Source organism: Musca autumnalis, unplaced genomic scaffold, assembly GCF_047663935.1.
Source record: "Musca autumnalis isolate F117 unplaced genomic scaffold, ASM4766393v1 scaffold_5, whole genome shotgun sequence".
NCBI classification, from domain to species: domain Eukaryota; kingdom Metazoa; phylum Arthropoda; class Insecta; order Diptera; family Muscidae; genus Musca; species Musca autumnalis.
The window spans coordinates 23,795,016-23,808,683 of NW_027412088.1; the positions used below are offsets into that span (position 1 = coordinate 23,795,016).

The 13,668-nt window shown below is 37.5% G+C and overlaps 1 protein-coding gene across 1 annotated transcript in view; it reads left to right on the plus strand.

Annotated features, from left to right (window-relative positions):
* Positions 1-841: 841 nt before the first annotated feature.
* Hr51 (photoreceptor-specific nuclear hormone receptor 51) overlaps positions 842-13,668 on the plus strand; it is an 81,066-nt gene continuing 68,239 nt past the window's right edge. Inside the window, exon 1 of the mRNA XM_073991429.1 lies at positions 842-887. Within this exon, the coding sequence (XP_073847530.1) occupies positions 842-887 (46 nt within the window). The remainder of the gene's footprint in view (positions 888-13,668) is intronic.

A 13,668-nucleotide genomic window follows, 5' to 3' on the forward strand; every position in this document is an offset into this window, starting at 1 on the left:
AGATACACACACATGCATACACACACTCACACTGGGACATTGTTGTTGGCAGCAGCTAAGGGTTGGTTCACAACATTTCGATTTTGATATGTAAAAAAAGCCCAACAACATTTCAAATCCTCAAAGCTTGTGTCCTGGAATTGCTCGGTGTGCGTCAGGGTGTGTGTGTGTCTGTTTGCGTGATGGCATCGTGTACTGTGATGTTGTGATAAATCTTAGATCGTATATCGAAACGTTAACATCGCGGATTCACATTTAACCTGTCGTCGTCGTTCGGTCGGTCATTCACTATCCTGCCCTCTTCTGTGCATCGTGTTGTGACAAAGGAGCTACCAAAAACCACTCACCAACAACCAGCCAGTCGGCCAACAAGGAATAACAATTGCTGCTACCGTTCCGAATCCGCCAAAGAGAAGGCAAACTAATTGAAAAATAAATTCAAAAATTAAAAATTGAAGTGAATTATTCCAACACCAACAAAACCCAACAACTACAACAAATGCCAGACAACCGCCACCATTGTTGCAATTAATCACTTGCGGAATTAATCCTTTTCGTATTCAATGTTAACTACTTGCAGAGGTTCGGGTGTTTGTGAGTCGCGTAAAACTTTGCAGTAAATTTTATTTAATGCGAATTTTCAAATGTTAAAAAAGTGTAATTGAAGAAGTTGAAATTTAAACAAAATTTGCTAAATTGTGTAATTCTGATTTTGAAAAGAGAAAATAGTAATGTTTGAATTACATTGTGCTAAAGTGCGTCCGAGTGTTTTGAATTAAAAATTATACAAAATTAAAACATTTAACAAAAGTTTATGAAACAATTCCAGTCGCCAACTAACATGAATAAAGAGGATACCGTGACATTATCACGTCCCATAGCTCAAGGTAAATATATAAAGGAATTTTATTTTATGCGCAAATGTGACAAAATACCGACGGGAAAATTAAAAAAAAAACTCTTTACTTACAATTGGTACGGAAAATGAGAAAAATAAGAACAATACTAAATGGTTGGGTCCGCCCTCCTATGATGTTATACGCCACGATAAAATTAAACAAGTAAAAAAGCGTTAAGTTCGGCCGGGCCGAACTTTTCATACCCTCCACCATAAAATATTCTGAACTAAAATGGAATAATTAGTTTTCATTCCTTTCCCCAACTTTACGTGGGTACGTTAAAATGTCAGATAATGTACATAATATGATTCATTCGGGAGGCCCTTTTTTATGGTGCCTATAACTAACTATGTATGTTGACAATTTTTGGTGGGCGAGAAATTGGGAGGTACCGTTATATAGGGGATATAATAAAACATGGACCTATGTTGACAGTTTTTGATGGTAGCCTTTAATGTCAAATAACTCCTAATTCGGTTAAACATTTTAGCTAGAATCCTCAAAATACCGAAAATCGGTACATAACGTGGGAACTTCAAATGGCATTAACATCTAGTTTGGAGGTATGTGGGCTATACGAAAATATGATCTTAAATGAACACTTTTTGTTGCAGAATTTTTGTTGGCTTTTAAATTTCAAATTACAGAAAGTTCGTCCAAAAAATAAAGCTAAGGTACGGAAAATCGGGAGGTTTGTTTTGGGGCTATACCAAAACATGAACCTACGTGGTTAAACATTTTAAGTAAAATCCTCAAAGCACCGAAAATCGGGAAGTATCGTTATATTGGAGCTATGTTGAAAATTGTTGATGCAGATGTGTGGTGACCACTACAACCTTCAAATATCAAATTACAGTTAGTTCGATTAAAAATTGTAGCTAAAATTGCCAAAACTCGGACCTACGTTCACAATTATTTCGAATATAAGTTTTTTGGTCACTAAGAACCCTTAATATCAAATTATAGCTAATTCGGTCTAGAAATGTGAATTTAAACGTCAAAATACCTGAAATCGGGCGGTAGCGTTATATGGAGGCTATTCCAAAACATGGACCTATATCCACTAGTAATATAAGTTTATTGACATTTAAGAACCCTAAATGTCAAATTATAGCTACATCGGTCTGAAAATGTTGCTAAAAACGTCAAAATACCGTAAATCGGGGATACCGTTATATGGGGGCCATACCAAAACGTGGACCGATATAGCCCATCATCGAACTCGACCTGCCTGCAAACCAAAGACGCATTTTCCCAAAATTTCAGACAATTTAGGTGGAGAGGTGTGGTGACCACTAAGAACTTCAAATGTCAAATGTTCAAATTACAGTTAATTCGGTTAAAACTTGTAGGTAAAAATCTCAAAATACCGAAAATCAGGAGATACCGTTATATGGAGCTATACCAAAACACTAAAAACCCTAAATATCAAATTATAGCTAATAATTTTTTCGAATATAATTTTTTTGGTCACTAAGAACCCTAAATATCAAATTATAGCTAATTCGGTCTAGAAATGCGACCTAAATCGTCAAAATACCTGAAATCGGGTGGTAACGTTATATAGGGGCTATTCCAAAACATTGATCTACGTCCACTAGTTTTGTTGTATGAGTTTATTGACACTTAAGAACCCTGAATGTCAATTTATAGCTAAATCGGTGTGAAAATGTAGCTAAAAACGTCAAAATACCGTAAATCGGGGGTTCCGTTATATAGGGGCTATACCAAAACGTGGACCTATGTCCACAACTTTTGTTATATAACTTTATTGACACTTAAGAACCCTAAATGTCACATTATAGATAAATCGGTCTGAAAATGTATGTAGCTAAAAACGTCAAAATACCGTAAATCGGGGCTACCGTTATATGGGGGCTATACCAAAACGTGGACCTATGTCCACAACTTTTGTTATATAAGTTTATTGACACCTAAGAACCCTAAATGTCAAATTATAGCTAAATCGGCCTGAAAATGTAGCTAAAAACGGCAAAATATCGTAAATCGGGGGTATCGTTATATGGGGGCTATACCAAAACGTGGACCTATGTCCACAACTTTTGTTATATAAGTTTATTGACACTTAAGAACCCTAAATGTCAAATTATAGCTACATCGATCTGAAAATGTAGCTAAAAACGTCAAAATACCGTAAATCGGGGGGTACCGTTATATGGGGGCTATACCAAAACGTGGACCTATGTCCACAACTTCTGTTATATAGGTTTATTGACACTTAAGAACCCCAAATGTCAAATTATAGCTAAATCGGTCTGAAAATGTAGCTAAAAACGTCAAAATACCGTAAATCGGGGGTTACCGTTATATGGGGGCTATATCAAAACGTGGACATATGTCCACAACTTTTATTATATAAGTTTACTGACCCTTAAGAACCCTAAATGTCAAATTATAGCTACATCGGTCTGAAAATGTAGCTAAAAACGGCAAAATGCCGTAAATCGGGGGGTACCGTTATATGGGGGCTATACCAAAACTTGGACCTATGTCCACAACTTTTGTTATATAAGTTTATTGACCCTTAAGAACCCTAAGTGTCAAATTATAGCTACATCGGTCTGAAAATGTAGCTAAAAACGTCAAAATACCGTAAATCGGGGGGTACCGTTATATGGGGGCTATACCAAAACGTGGACCGATATAGCCCATCATCGAACTTGACCTGCCTGCAAACAAAAGACGCATTTTCCCAAAATTTCAGCGTTCTATCTCCATTTTTGTGGATGCTAGAGTGATTACCACAGACGGACGGACGGACGTGCACAGATCGACTCAGAATTTTACCCTGATCAAGAATATATATACTTTATAGGGTCGCAAATGAGTATTTCAATGCGTTACAAACGGAAAAACAAACTTAATATACCCTTCATACTATGGTGGAGGGTATAATAAAAATTATTTTGAGATGTGGCAAACTTCTTACTTATTGTAGCGTTGAAATAAAAAGGCAGCGATTTCAATTATTAAAACAAAGCGATTGAGCGGGTAGATTTTATTGTAGATCTTGCTGTTTCAGCGGTTTTGGAACAAGTGAAGGAATACAATTTTGGTTTATTTGTCATAGACATTTTGTAAAACTTCAAACAAAAGAACAGATGGAATTAGTTAAGAGCCATGGTGGCCTTTGATCTCATTAGTGAAAGGTTACCATACCAAAGATGGTAAAAGGTTGTATTGTAATTCAAAATTGGACTTTAAAGGAAATTTAAATATGTAATAAATAATCTATATATATAAAAATGGTGTAAAAAATGTATAGTAATTCATAAAATGAGAATGGCTAGGCCGATTTCTGTAAAATTTTTTGTCAGTTATTCGTATTTTCGAGGAGAAGGTCTTTACGGAAGAAAATTTTGGAAAATCTCTCTGGAAAAGTGGGAAAAATCGAAAATTGAATTTTTGTATGAAAATTTATTCCTTAATAGCGAGACGAAGTTCGCCGGGTCCGCTAGTTTAGTATAAATTCATTTTCTTAAACTAAATGCATGGTAGAACAATATAAGGTAACAGCAATACCCAGCTGATTGAACTGGGCTGTAATGTTAGTGTCAAATTCCATATGACATTTTATATTTCTATTTCTCTGTTCGATGTATATTAGGGACATATATTTTTTGAGGAAAAAATATATTATTCAGAAAAAAACTATTTCCCGTAAAGACTTCTACATATCAATGATATGTAGACAGCGGAATTTTATGCAACCCCTATTTTTGGTCCGATTCATGTCAAATTTTGGGACTAGGCATATTTTTGGCTTCTGATTACATTGCAATCGAAACATAAGACATATGCAAAATTATGCAAAATGCATAAATTTTTGCTTATGAAACAAATATTTCAATAATAGGTACAAAAATGTTTGTGTGTACAATTTTTTCAGACAAGTCAATAAAATAGAGAAATCGCACCTGTTCAACAAAAGGGTAGTAACTCAAAATTTGGAAATTTTCACTTTTTAATAAAAAACGATAGATAATGATCAACTGCATCCACTGTAAAAATGTCACATTGGTTTGTCTACTCTTTCGTCAAAAAATACCGTTATTTCACTCTTCGTGTCCTCAGAGTTACTAGTTAAGTATGAACAGGTTTTTGTCTCTACTGAAAAGTAAGAAATTTTGAGTTGCTTCCCTTTTGTTGATCAGGTGCGAAATGTATAACCACAGCCACAACCTTCAAAATACCGAAAATCGGGAGGTACCGTTCTATGGGGGCTATATGAAGACGTGGGACTATACCGACAAATTTCAGGTGGAAAGTTTTATACCCACATCGAAGACAAAATGCCACATTTCAGTCATTTCGGTTGGATATTGAGGCCACAATGTTCAAAATACCGAAAATCGAGAGGTACCGTTCTATGGGGGCTAAATGAAGACGTGGACCTATACCGACAAATTTCAGGTGGAAAGTTTTATACCCAAATCGAAGACAAAATGCCACATTTCAGTTATTTCGGTGGGATATTGAAGCCACAACCTTCAAAATACCAGAAATCCGGAGGTGCTGTTCTATGGAGTCTATATGAAGACGTGAACCTATACCGAGAAATTTCGGGTGGGAAGTTTTATACCCCCAACGAAAACTAAATACCAAATTTCAGTCATTTCGGTGGGATATTGAGGCCACAACCTTCAAAATGCCGAATATCGGGAGGTCCCATTCTATGGGGGCTATATGAAGACGTGGACCTATACCGACAAATTTCAGGTGGACAATTTTATACCCAAATCGAAGACAAAATGCCACATTTCAGTCATTTCGGTGGGATATTGAGGCCACAACCTTCAAAATCCCAAAAATCGGGAGGTACCATTCTATGGGGGCTATATGAAGACGTGGGCCTATATCGAGAAATTCCAGGTGGAAAGTGTTATACCCCCAAGGAAAACTTAATATCAAATTTCAGCCATTTCGGAGGGATATTGAGGCCACAACCTTCAAAATACCAGAAATCCGGAGGTGCTGTTCTATGGTGGCTATATGAAGACGTGAACCTATACCGAGAAATTTCAGGTGGGAAGTTTTATACTTCCAACGAAAACTAAATACCAAATTTCAGTCATTTCGGTGGGATATTGAGGCCACAACCTTCAAAATACCGAATATCGGTAGGTACCGTTCTATGGGGGCTATATGAAGACGTAGACCTATGCGGGCAGATTTCAGTTGTAAAGCTGCATACCTCTAACGAAGACTTAATACCAAATTTCAGCCATTTCGGTGGGATATTTAGACCACAAATATTTGAATATATTTTTGCATATGGTTTTGCATATGCTCATTTTATGCAGATATGTACAAATATGTCAAAATATGCACGATATGCAGAATATGCAAAAATTTCTGGGCCTAATTCGTTTTATTTTGTAATAAAACGAGTTTCTGTCTAATCAGATTTTCTCTACGACCATCCTAACCATATATGCATTTGCATAGGATTCCGCAGTCTAATGATATGTAACCTTTTCCATGTCCGAACAATGTGCCGCACACTATAACACCGCTTATAGAGGCAGTACAACATTTGTTAATATGCGTGGTATTTTGATAAAACTGAAAAAAATAAGGCGCTAATAAACATTTGCTTTCAGATTTCAAAAACAAAAGTTTGAAACAGCTTCTCCTTTTTCAATGAATTTTTAGCCACCCCAATCATTTTTGCAAGAATTATACTTTCTGTGAGAAATTATCTATTTAATGGAATAAAATGGATACTTTCAAATTGAAAATGTAACGATTTTTCATTGATGTTTTTCAAAATATTCAATCAAATGTGAAAAAATATTAGTTTTATAAATTCCAATAATTTATCTACATTTCCTTGTTTTGTTTACATGTACCGGTGACACTAACATTACAAACAAAAAACAAATTTTTATGTGCTTGTTGTTGAGTTGTATTTGTTGTAGTATTTACTCTACCTTCTTTGTTCTACCATGAACCAAATGGTTAAACGAAATTTGTCTGTATTTTGTCGTTATCTAGTTACATTAAAGTCATCATTACTGGTCCTGGCCGGCTTTGCCGACAGAGATATACCCTCAGCTTGTGTATATTAAAACAATTTTTTCCCAAAAAACGTATGTATTTAGGGGGTTTTAAAAATTTTGGGCGTTTGAACCGACAAAAATGTTGATTAGGATTCAAGATCAAAAGTTTTGCGGAGGAGATACTAAAAAGAATTGATCTCCAGCCACTACAAATGGTACTATAGTGGGTTTTTACAACTTTCAGGCTGTTTGCTCAAGAAGTATGGACTTACCCCTAAAAAAACTTTTTTCATCGTAATTGAGTCAGCGAATGGAAGTTCCTTCAACAAAAATCAAAGTGATTCGATATCAGGACTTAAAGTGAACTTATCCGAAATTTTGTGTGGGAGGTGCCGGATGGAGTGGGCAAATATGGTCCATATTTGAACCTGATCTATATCTGGTAGATATATTAGGATGTGTAAAGTATGGACCAATTCGGCCACTCCCTTCAAGAGTTATCGTACGAACAATTTACCGAACATTTTTGAACTTTTGTGGGGAAGGCACCTGAAGGAGTGGGTCGATATGGCTTATCTTCGAACTTAAACTATGTTTGGACAAAATATTACTAAGGCCAAATTTTGGACCGAATCGGCAGATCCGTCCTAGAGTTATCTTGCGCTCCAACCACCTCACACGGTGTCATAAGGTTTTTTTTTTACAACTTTCAGTCTATATTCTCAGGAAGTATGGACTTGCCCCTGATTAAACTTGTACCGTCATATGGAGGGCAGTGAATACAAGTTGCTAAAACAAAATCAAAGCGATTCGAGAGATGGCCCTAAACGAAACTTTTCCGAAATTTTGTGTGGGAGGTACCCGAAGGAGTGGACGTATTGAGACAATATTGGAACCTCATATTACTCTGGTAGAAAGTTTACGCTTTACAAAGTATGGACCCTTCAAGAGTTATCGTGCGCACAAACTTTCCGAACATTTTCGAACTTTTGTGGGGGAGGTACCGGAAGGAGTGGACCGATGTAGCTCATCTTCGAACTTAAACTAAAGCCAAAATTTGAACCGAATCGGTTCATCCGTTCGAGAGTTATCGTGCGCTCCAGCCAGCAGGCTAGATCGACTCAAAATTGTTTGAAACACATTTCGTCCAAACATACTTGGGGTCTAAAACCATTATTTCGATGAGGCACATTTTCATCGTATCAAAGTGTATATACCCTCCTTAGCCTTAAGGCTGAGGGTATAAAAAAATTAAGTTTCAGTGTTTTATTTAGAAATGCACTTAAAACTAGGAAATAATTTGTCGCTTAGCCTCAATAAATATATTCTTTCTCATGATGGAATCTCTCAAATAAAACGCTTGCCGTTTAATTTTGCCACCATTTATAATTTAAATACAAGCGTTTTATTTGAGAGATTCCATCATGAGACAGAATATATTTATTGAGGCTAAGCGACAAATTATTTCCTAGTTTTAAGTGCATTTCTAAATAAAACACTGAAACTTAATTTTTTTTAAATTGTTTTTTATTTTTAACTTTTTAGTAAATACATTTTTTGACTACTGAGAACAAAATTATTGTCAATTTAGGTAAAAACTTTAAAATGTCTGAAATCGTGTAGTACCGTTATATAAAGGCTATACCAAAACCTGGACTTATGTCCATAATTTTTGGTGGGGAAGTTTATGTACCCTTGAGGACTCCAAATGCCAAGTTACAGCCAATTCGGCCTCACAATTAAGATAAAATCTTCATAACGCTTGAAATCGGGTGGTACCGCTATAAGGGGGCTATACCAAAACCTGGACCTACATATGTTCACAATTTTTGGTGGGGAAATGTCTGTATCATTGGAAATCCCAAATGCCAAATGACAGCTAATTCGGGCAAAAATGAAGATAAAATGCTCAAAAAAATGCCTGAAATCGGGTGGTACCGCTGTATTGGGGCTGTAGGAAAAATTGGGCCCATATTCATGTATTGTCATCCAAATCTGAAAAGTGTGCAAAGTTTCAGTTCGATTGGTCAACTGCAACTGTGTGGAAAATGAGTTACCAGAGTTGAAATGCAAGTTAAATAAAACACCGTTAAAACACTGTAAAATGGACCAATCTTTGTTCTAATTTCATATTTATGTATTGTCATCCAAATCTAAAAGTTGTGCAAAGTTTTAGTCCGATTGGTCAACTGCAACTGTGTCAAAATTTACCTACCAGATTTGAAATGCAATTTAAATAAAACACCGTTAAAACACTATAGACCAATATTGGTTTTGATTCCATATTCATGTATTGTCATCTAAATCTGAAAAGTGTGCAAAAACGCGTTTAAAGTTTCTATGCTACATACAAATGACAATAAATTGTTCACTTCCGATCGACTTGAATTTTTTTTGAGCGACTTACTTACTCTATACTACCTGGACGTCAAAAGAACTTACTTACTTAGCTGGCCCATTACAGAACATTTGTTCCATAGGCCGAACTAAGAAAAGATCTCCATTTCTTTCTATTTGTTGCTTCGCACTCTGCAATACCGCGCCTTTTCATCTCATCATCCACATGTTTGCGCCATCTATTCCTTGGCCTGCCAATTCTGCGTGCACCGCCAAGCGGTCCGTATTTATACGCCTTTTTAGCGGGTTCATCATCGCTCATTCTTATGATATGGCCTAGCCAACGCAATCGCTGCATCTCGATACGTTTAACAATATTGATGTCGTTGTATAGCAGATACAGCTCGTGGTTCATGCGACGTCGATATTCACCGTCAACGCAAATCGGCCCGTAGATCTTTCGAAGAAATTGCCTCTCAAACACACCAAGCACTGACTTATCTGCTTGCGCAAGTACCCAGGATTCGGAGCCATACATCAGCACGGGTAGTATCAGTGTTTTGTAGAGCGTTATTTTTGTTTGACGAGATGTGGCTTTGTTTTTAAACTGCTTACTTAAACCAAAGTAGCATCTGTTGGCCAATACGATTCTTCTTTTTATTTCACAACTGATGTCGTTTGTTGTGTTTACGGAGGTGCCGAGGTAGACGAAGTCTTTTAATACCTCAATATTATAGGAACCAACTTCCACAGTCGGTCCGAGCTCAATGGACGCTTTGCGCGTCGACACCATCAATTTGGTCTTTTCGCCGTTTACCGCCAGACCCACTTTCGAAGATTCTGCTTCGACCTTCCTAAAGGTATCAGTTACAGTTACTGATCGTCCCATGATGTCTATGTCATCAGCATAGGCAAGTAACATGTGGCTATTGGTGTAAATTGTGCCATTTCTTTTGACATTTGCATCTCGTATTATCTTTTCCAGCAAAATGTTGAATAAGTCACACAAAAGGCTGTCTCCTTGTCTGAAACCTCTTTTGGTACTGAACTGTTCGGAAGGGTTCTTTCCAATTTTAACTGAGGACCTAGTATCAGTTAAAGTCATCTTACAAAGCCGGATGAGCTTTGCGGGGATACCAAAATCAGACATTGCATGGAATACCTTTTAACGCAGCGGGCTGTCGAAGGCTGTTTTATAATCGACAAAAAAGTGATAGGTGTCGATCTGCATCTCTTGGGTCTTCTCCAGGATTTGCCGCAGGGTAAATATCTGGTCGATGGTGGACTTGCCAGTTCTAAAGCCACATTGGTATGGTCCAATTATTTCGTTGACCATTGGCTATAGTCGTTCGCACAATATCCCTATACCATCTTCAGGGGTTGGATCTGTGGTATCATCGTCTTCGCTACTACCGGATACCAGCAGATTGGAGAAATGCTCCTTCCATATCCTGAGCACGCTATCTGTATGTGTTACCAGATTACCTTGCTTGTCTCTATAGGAGGATGTGCCTGTACCAAAGACATCTGTTTCATGTTTCACTCTTTGGTAGAATTCATTCTGGCTCCTGAACATCTAGATTTTTTCACACTCCCGCTTTTCAATTTCTCTCTTTTTCTTGCGGAAAAGACGTTTCTCTTCTCTCCGATATCTCTCTCGTACGCTACGCGTTGCTACTGATTGTAAAGTAGCTCTATATGCCGCATTTTTCTCTTCGGTAGCAGCACGACACTCCTGGTCATACCATGAATTCCTTTGTGGAGGTCTCTGGTATCCAAGTATGGATTTTGCGGCTGTTTGCATGGAGTGAACAATATTTTGCCATTGTGTTGTTATGTTATCGGGACAAGAAGTGCTCTCATTAAGCAATTGGGCTAGTTGAGTGGAATATGCTATGGTTATCTGTTGTGTTTGCAGCCTATCGATGTGCAACTTCAGCGTTGTGTCTGTTCGTGCTTTATTTGCAACGTTTAGATGGGTACGTACCTTTGCTGCAACAAGGTAGTGGTCCGAATCAATGTTTGCGCCTCGGAACGATCGTACATCCAACACGCTCGATGAATGTCTTCCATCTATCACAACATGATCAATTTGGTTTCTTGTTTTCTGATCTGGAGACAGCCAGGTGCCCTTATGAATATCGAGATGATTAAATCTGGTACTGCTAACTACCATGTTTTTTGCAGCTGTAAAGTCTATCAGCCTCATACCATTGTCAGATGTTTCACTGTGGAGACTGAATTTCCCGACTGTTGGGCCAAAGATATTCTCCTTTCCAATTTTGGCATTAAAATCGCCTAAAATGATTTTAATGTCATGGGCAGGGCAACGGTCATATGTTTCTTCTAAGCGCTCGTAAAATATATCTTTGGTCTGTTCGTCCTTTTCTTCAGTGGGAGCATGAGCACAAATAAAGCTGATGTTGAAGAATTTAGCTTTTATTCGAATTGCAGCAAGTCTTTCATTCACTGGGGTGAAGCTGGATACCAGATGTTTTAGTCTCCGACTAACTACGAATCCGCAACCAAACTCATGCTTTACGTCATGGCAGCTATAATACAGTGCGTCACCTTTAGGTGTTGTTGTGACGCCTTTCCCAATCCATCGTATTTCCTGTATGGCAGTAATATCGGCCTTGTACTTTTCAAGTACGTCTGCCAATGCGAAGTCTGCACCTTCTCTATAAAGAGTGCGAACATTCCAAGTGCAGATTCGCAGATCATGGTCCTTAAAACGTTTGCGGGGTTCGTCAACTTTAGAGGGGTTTGTTTTTCTTTTCTTTCGTTTTTTCATAGTAGGATGTTTTTTTCTAGGGGAGGGTTATTAACCCGACGCCCAAACCCAAGTTTTTAACGTTCTTATGGGTGAACGCGCGGCACATGTTAGCTCACTACCTTTAACGGGTGTTAAAGGCAGTTCCCAAGGTGACACCACGGGGAGGTCAGTGTCCACTTTAGATGAAAGAGGGACCAAGATAAATCCTGGGCTTTGCCATGTTAAAGCCGGTCAAGACCGTTGATTGGTATCATTCATCCCCTACGTCACCACATTCATACATATATGTACATTAATTTTGGACATTTAAAATCGATTTATTTGAATACGGATATTAACCAAAAAAGTATCTTAACAAGTACTAAATTTAACCCTTTCCAAATACTGGACACGTGCTATTATTTACTTCAGCAGATACGTGCTAAATGTCCTTTAAACAAAAACAAACTTTAACTTCATTGTCTAGACAGACGGATAGACTTGATGCCACCTGAGACTAAAATAGAGAAACGACGATATCCCTTTTCAGTTAAAACTAAATCTAAGAAAATTTACATAGAATTGAGTGAATCAAAACAAAATGAGAAATCAGGGGAAGGAAGCAACAACAGGAAAGAAAAGGGTTACATTAAATATGCAAAATGTGTTTCATTTCATCTCCACTTCATTGGCAGGCTCTAACTGACTGGCGACTACGGTAAAGAACAGAAAAGGGGATGGAGGAAAAAGAGCCATAAAACAACAATATTATTATAATGTCATTAGTCATCTAATTGAATTAAAATTTGACTCAATCAACATTCTTAATATTCATATCACAAAACGAGTTAAACCCTGGTTGCCTATTCCGTCTGCCTCTGCTGTTGTTGCTGCAAATCGGTTTAGATGGAAATTATGTTAACACTTGTATCCGTTTCGCATTTCCCCCTCTTTACTCAATAAAATGTTAGTGCCCGGAAAAGGGGTGTTTTGTGGGTATTAGCCGTGCCATATAACCAGATTTGTGCACAAACGTTGCAAAAACAAGAAGAAACAAAACGAAAGGATATCAAGGATATCGTTGTAACAATAACACAAAAAAGTCGATGGGCCTTGTTTCATGCTTTTCCTTATCACAAGTTGAAAAAATTAACTTGTGAAAATTCAAACATATGACATTAATCCCGACGGCATTAAACCACAGTTGGTGTTTTTGTTTTGTTTTTGTGAACGACAAAATAGTAACAGCCGAGCTCTAAGCCTATGGACGACGGCGTAGCAGCAGCCCTGAAAAAAACATAACTAATGATGGAATGAATGACTGGTAGTTCTACCATCCATCCAATCCAGCAGCCACCAAACAATATTTTTCAACAGTTATTTTTACGCACGGGGTTAAGTGGCAGAACGACTATCTGGAGATGGTGTGTGTGCGGCGGATGAAGTGTGTGCCAGCCACTCTCTGTGGCTGCTATAACAATCAAATTAGGGTGTGATGTGAAAACAATTACCCAGCCATTCGTCCTCCCCTTGGGTAAAATTTGTTTGTTTGCAGATTTCATGTGTAATGTGATGGTCTTAATGTTGTCCTAATTGAATGTGTAAATATATTCCAAAGGACCGTCACAAATTGATTGATAAATGAAAAAATGAC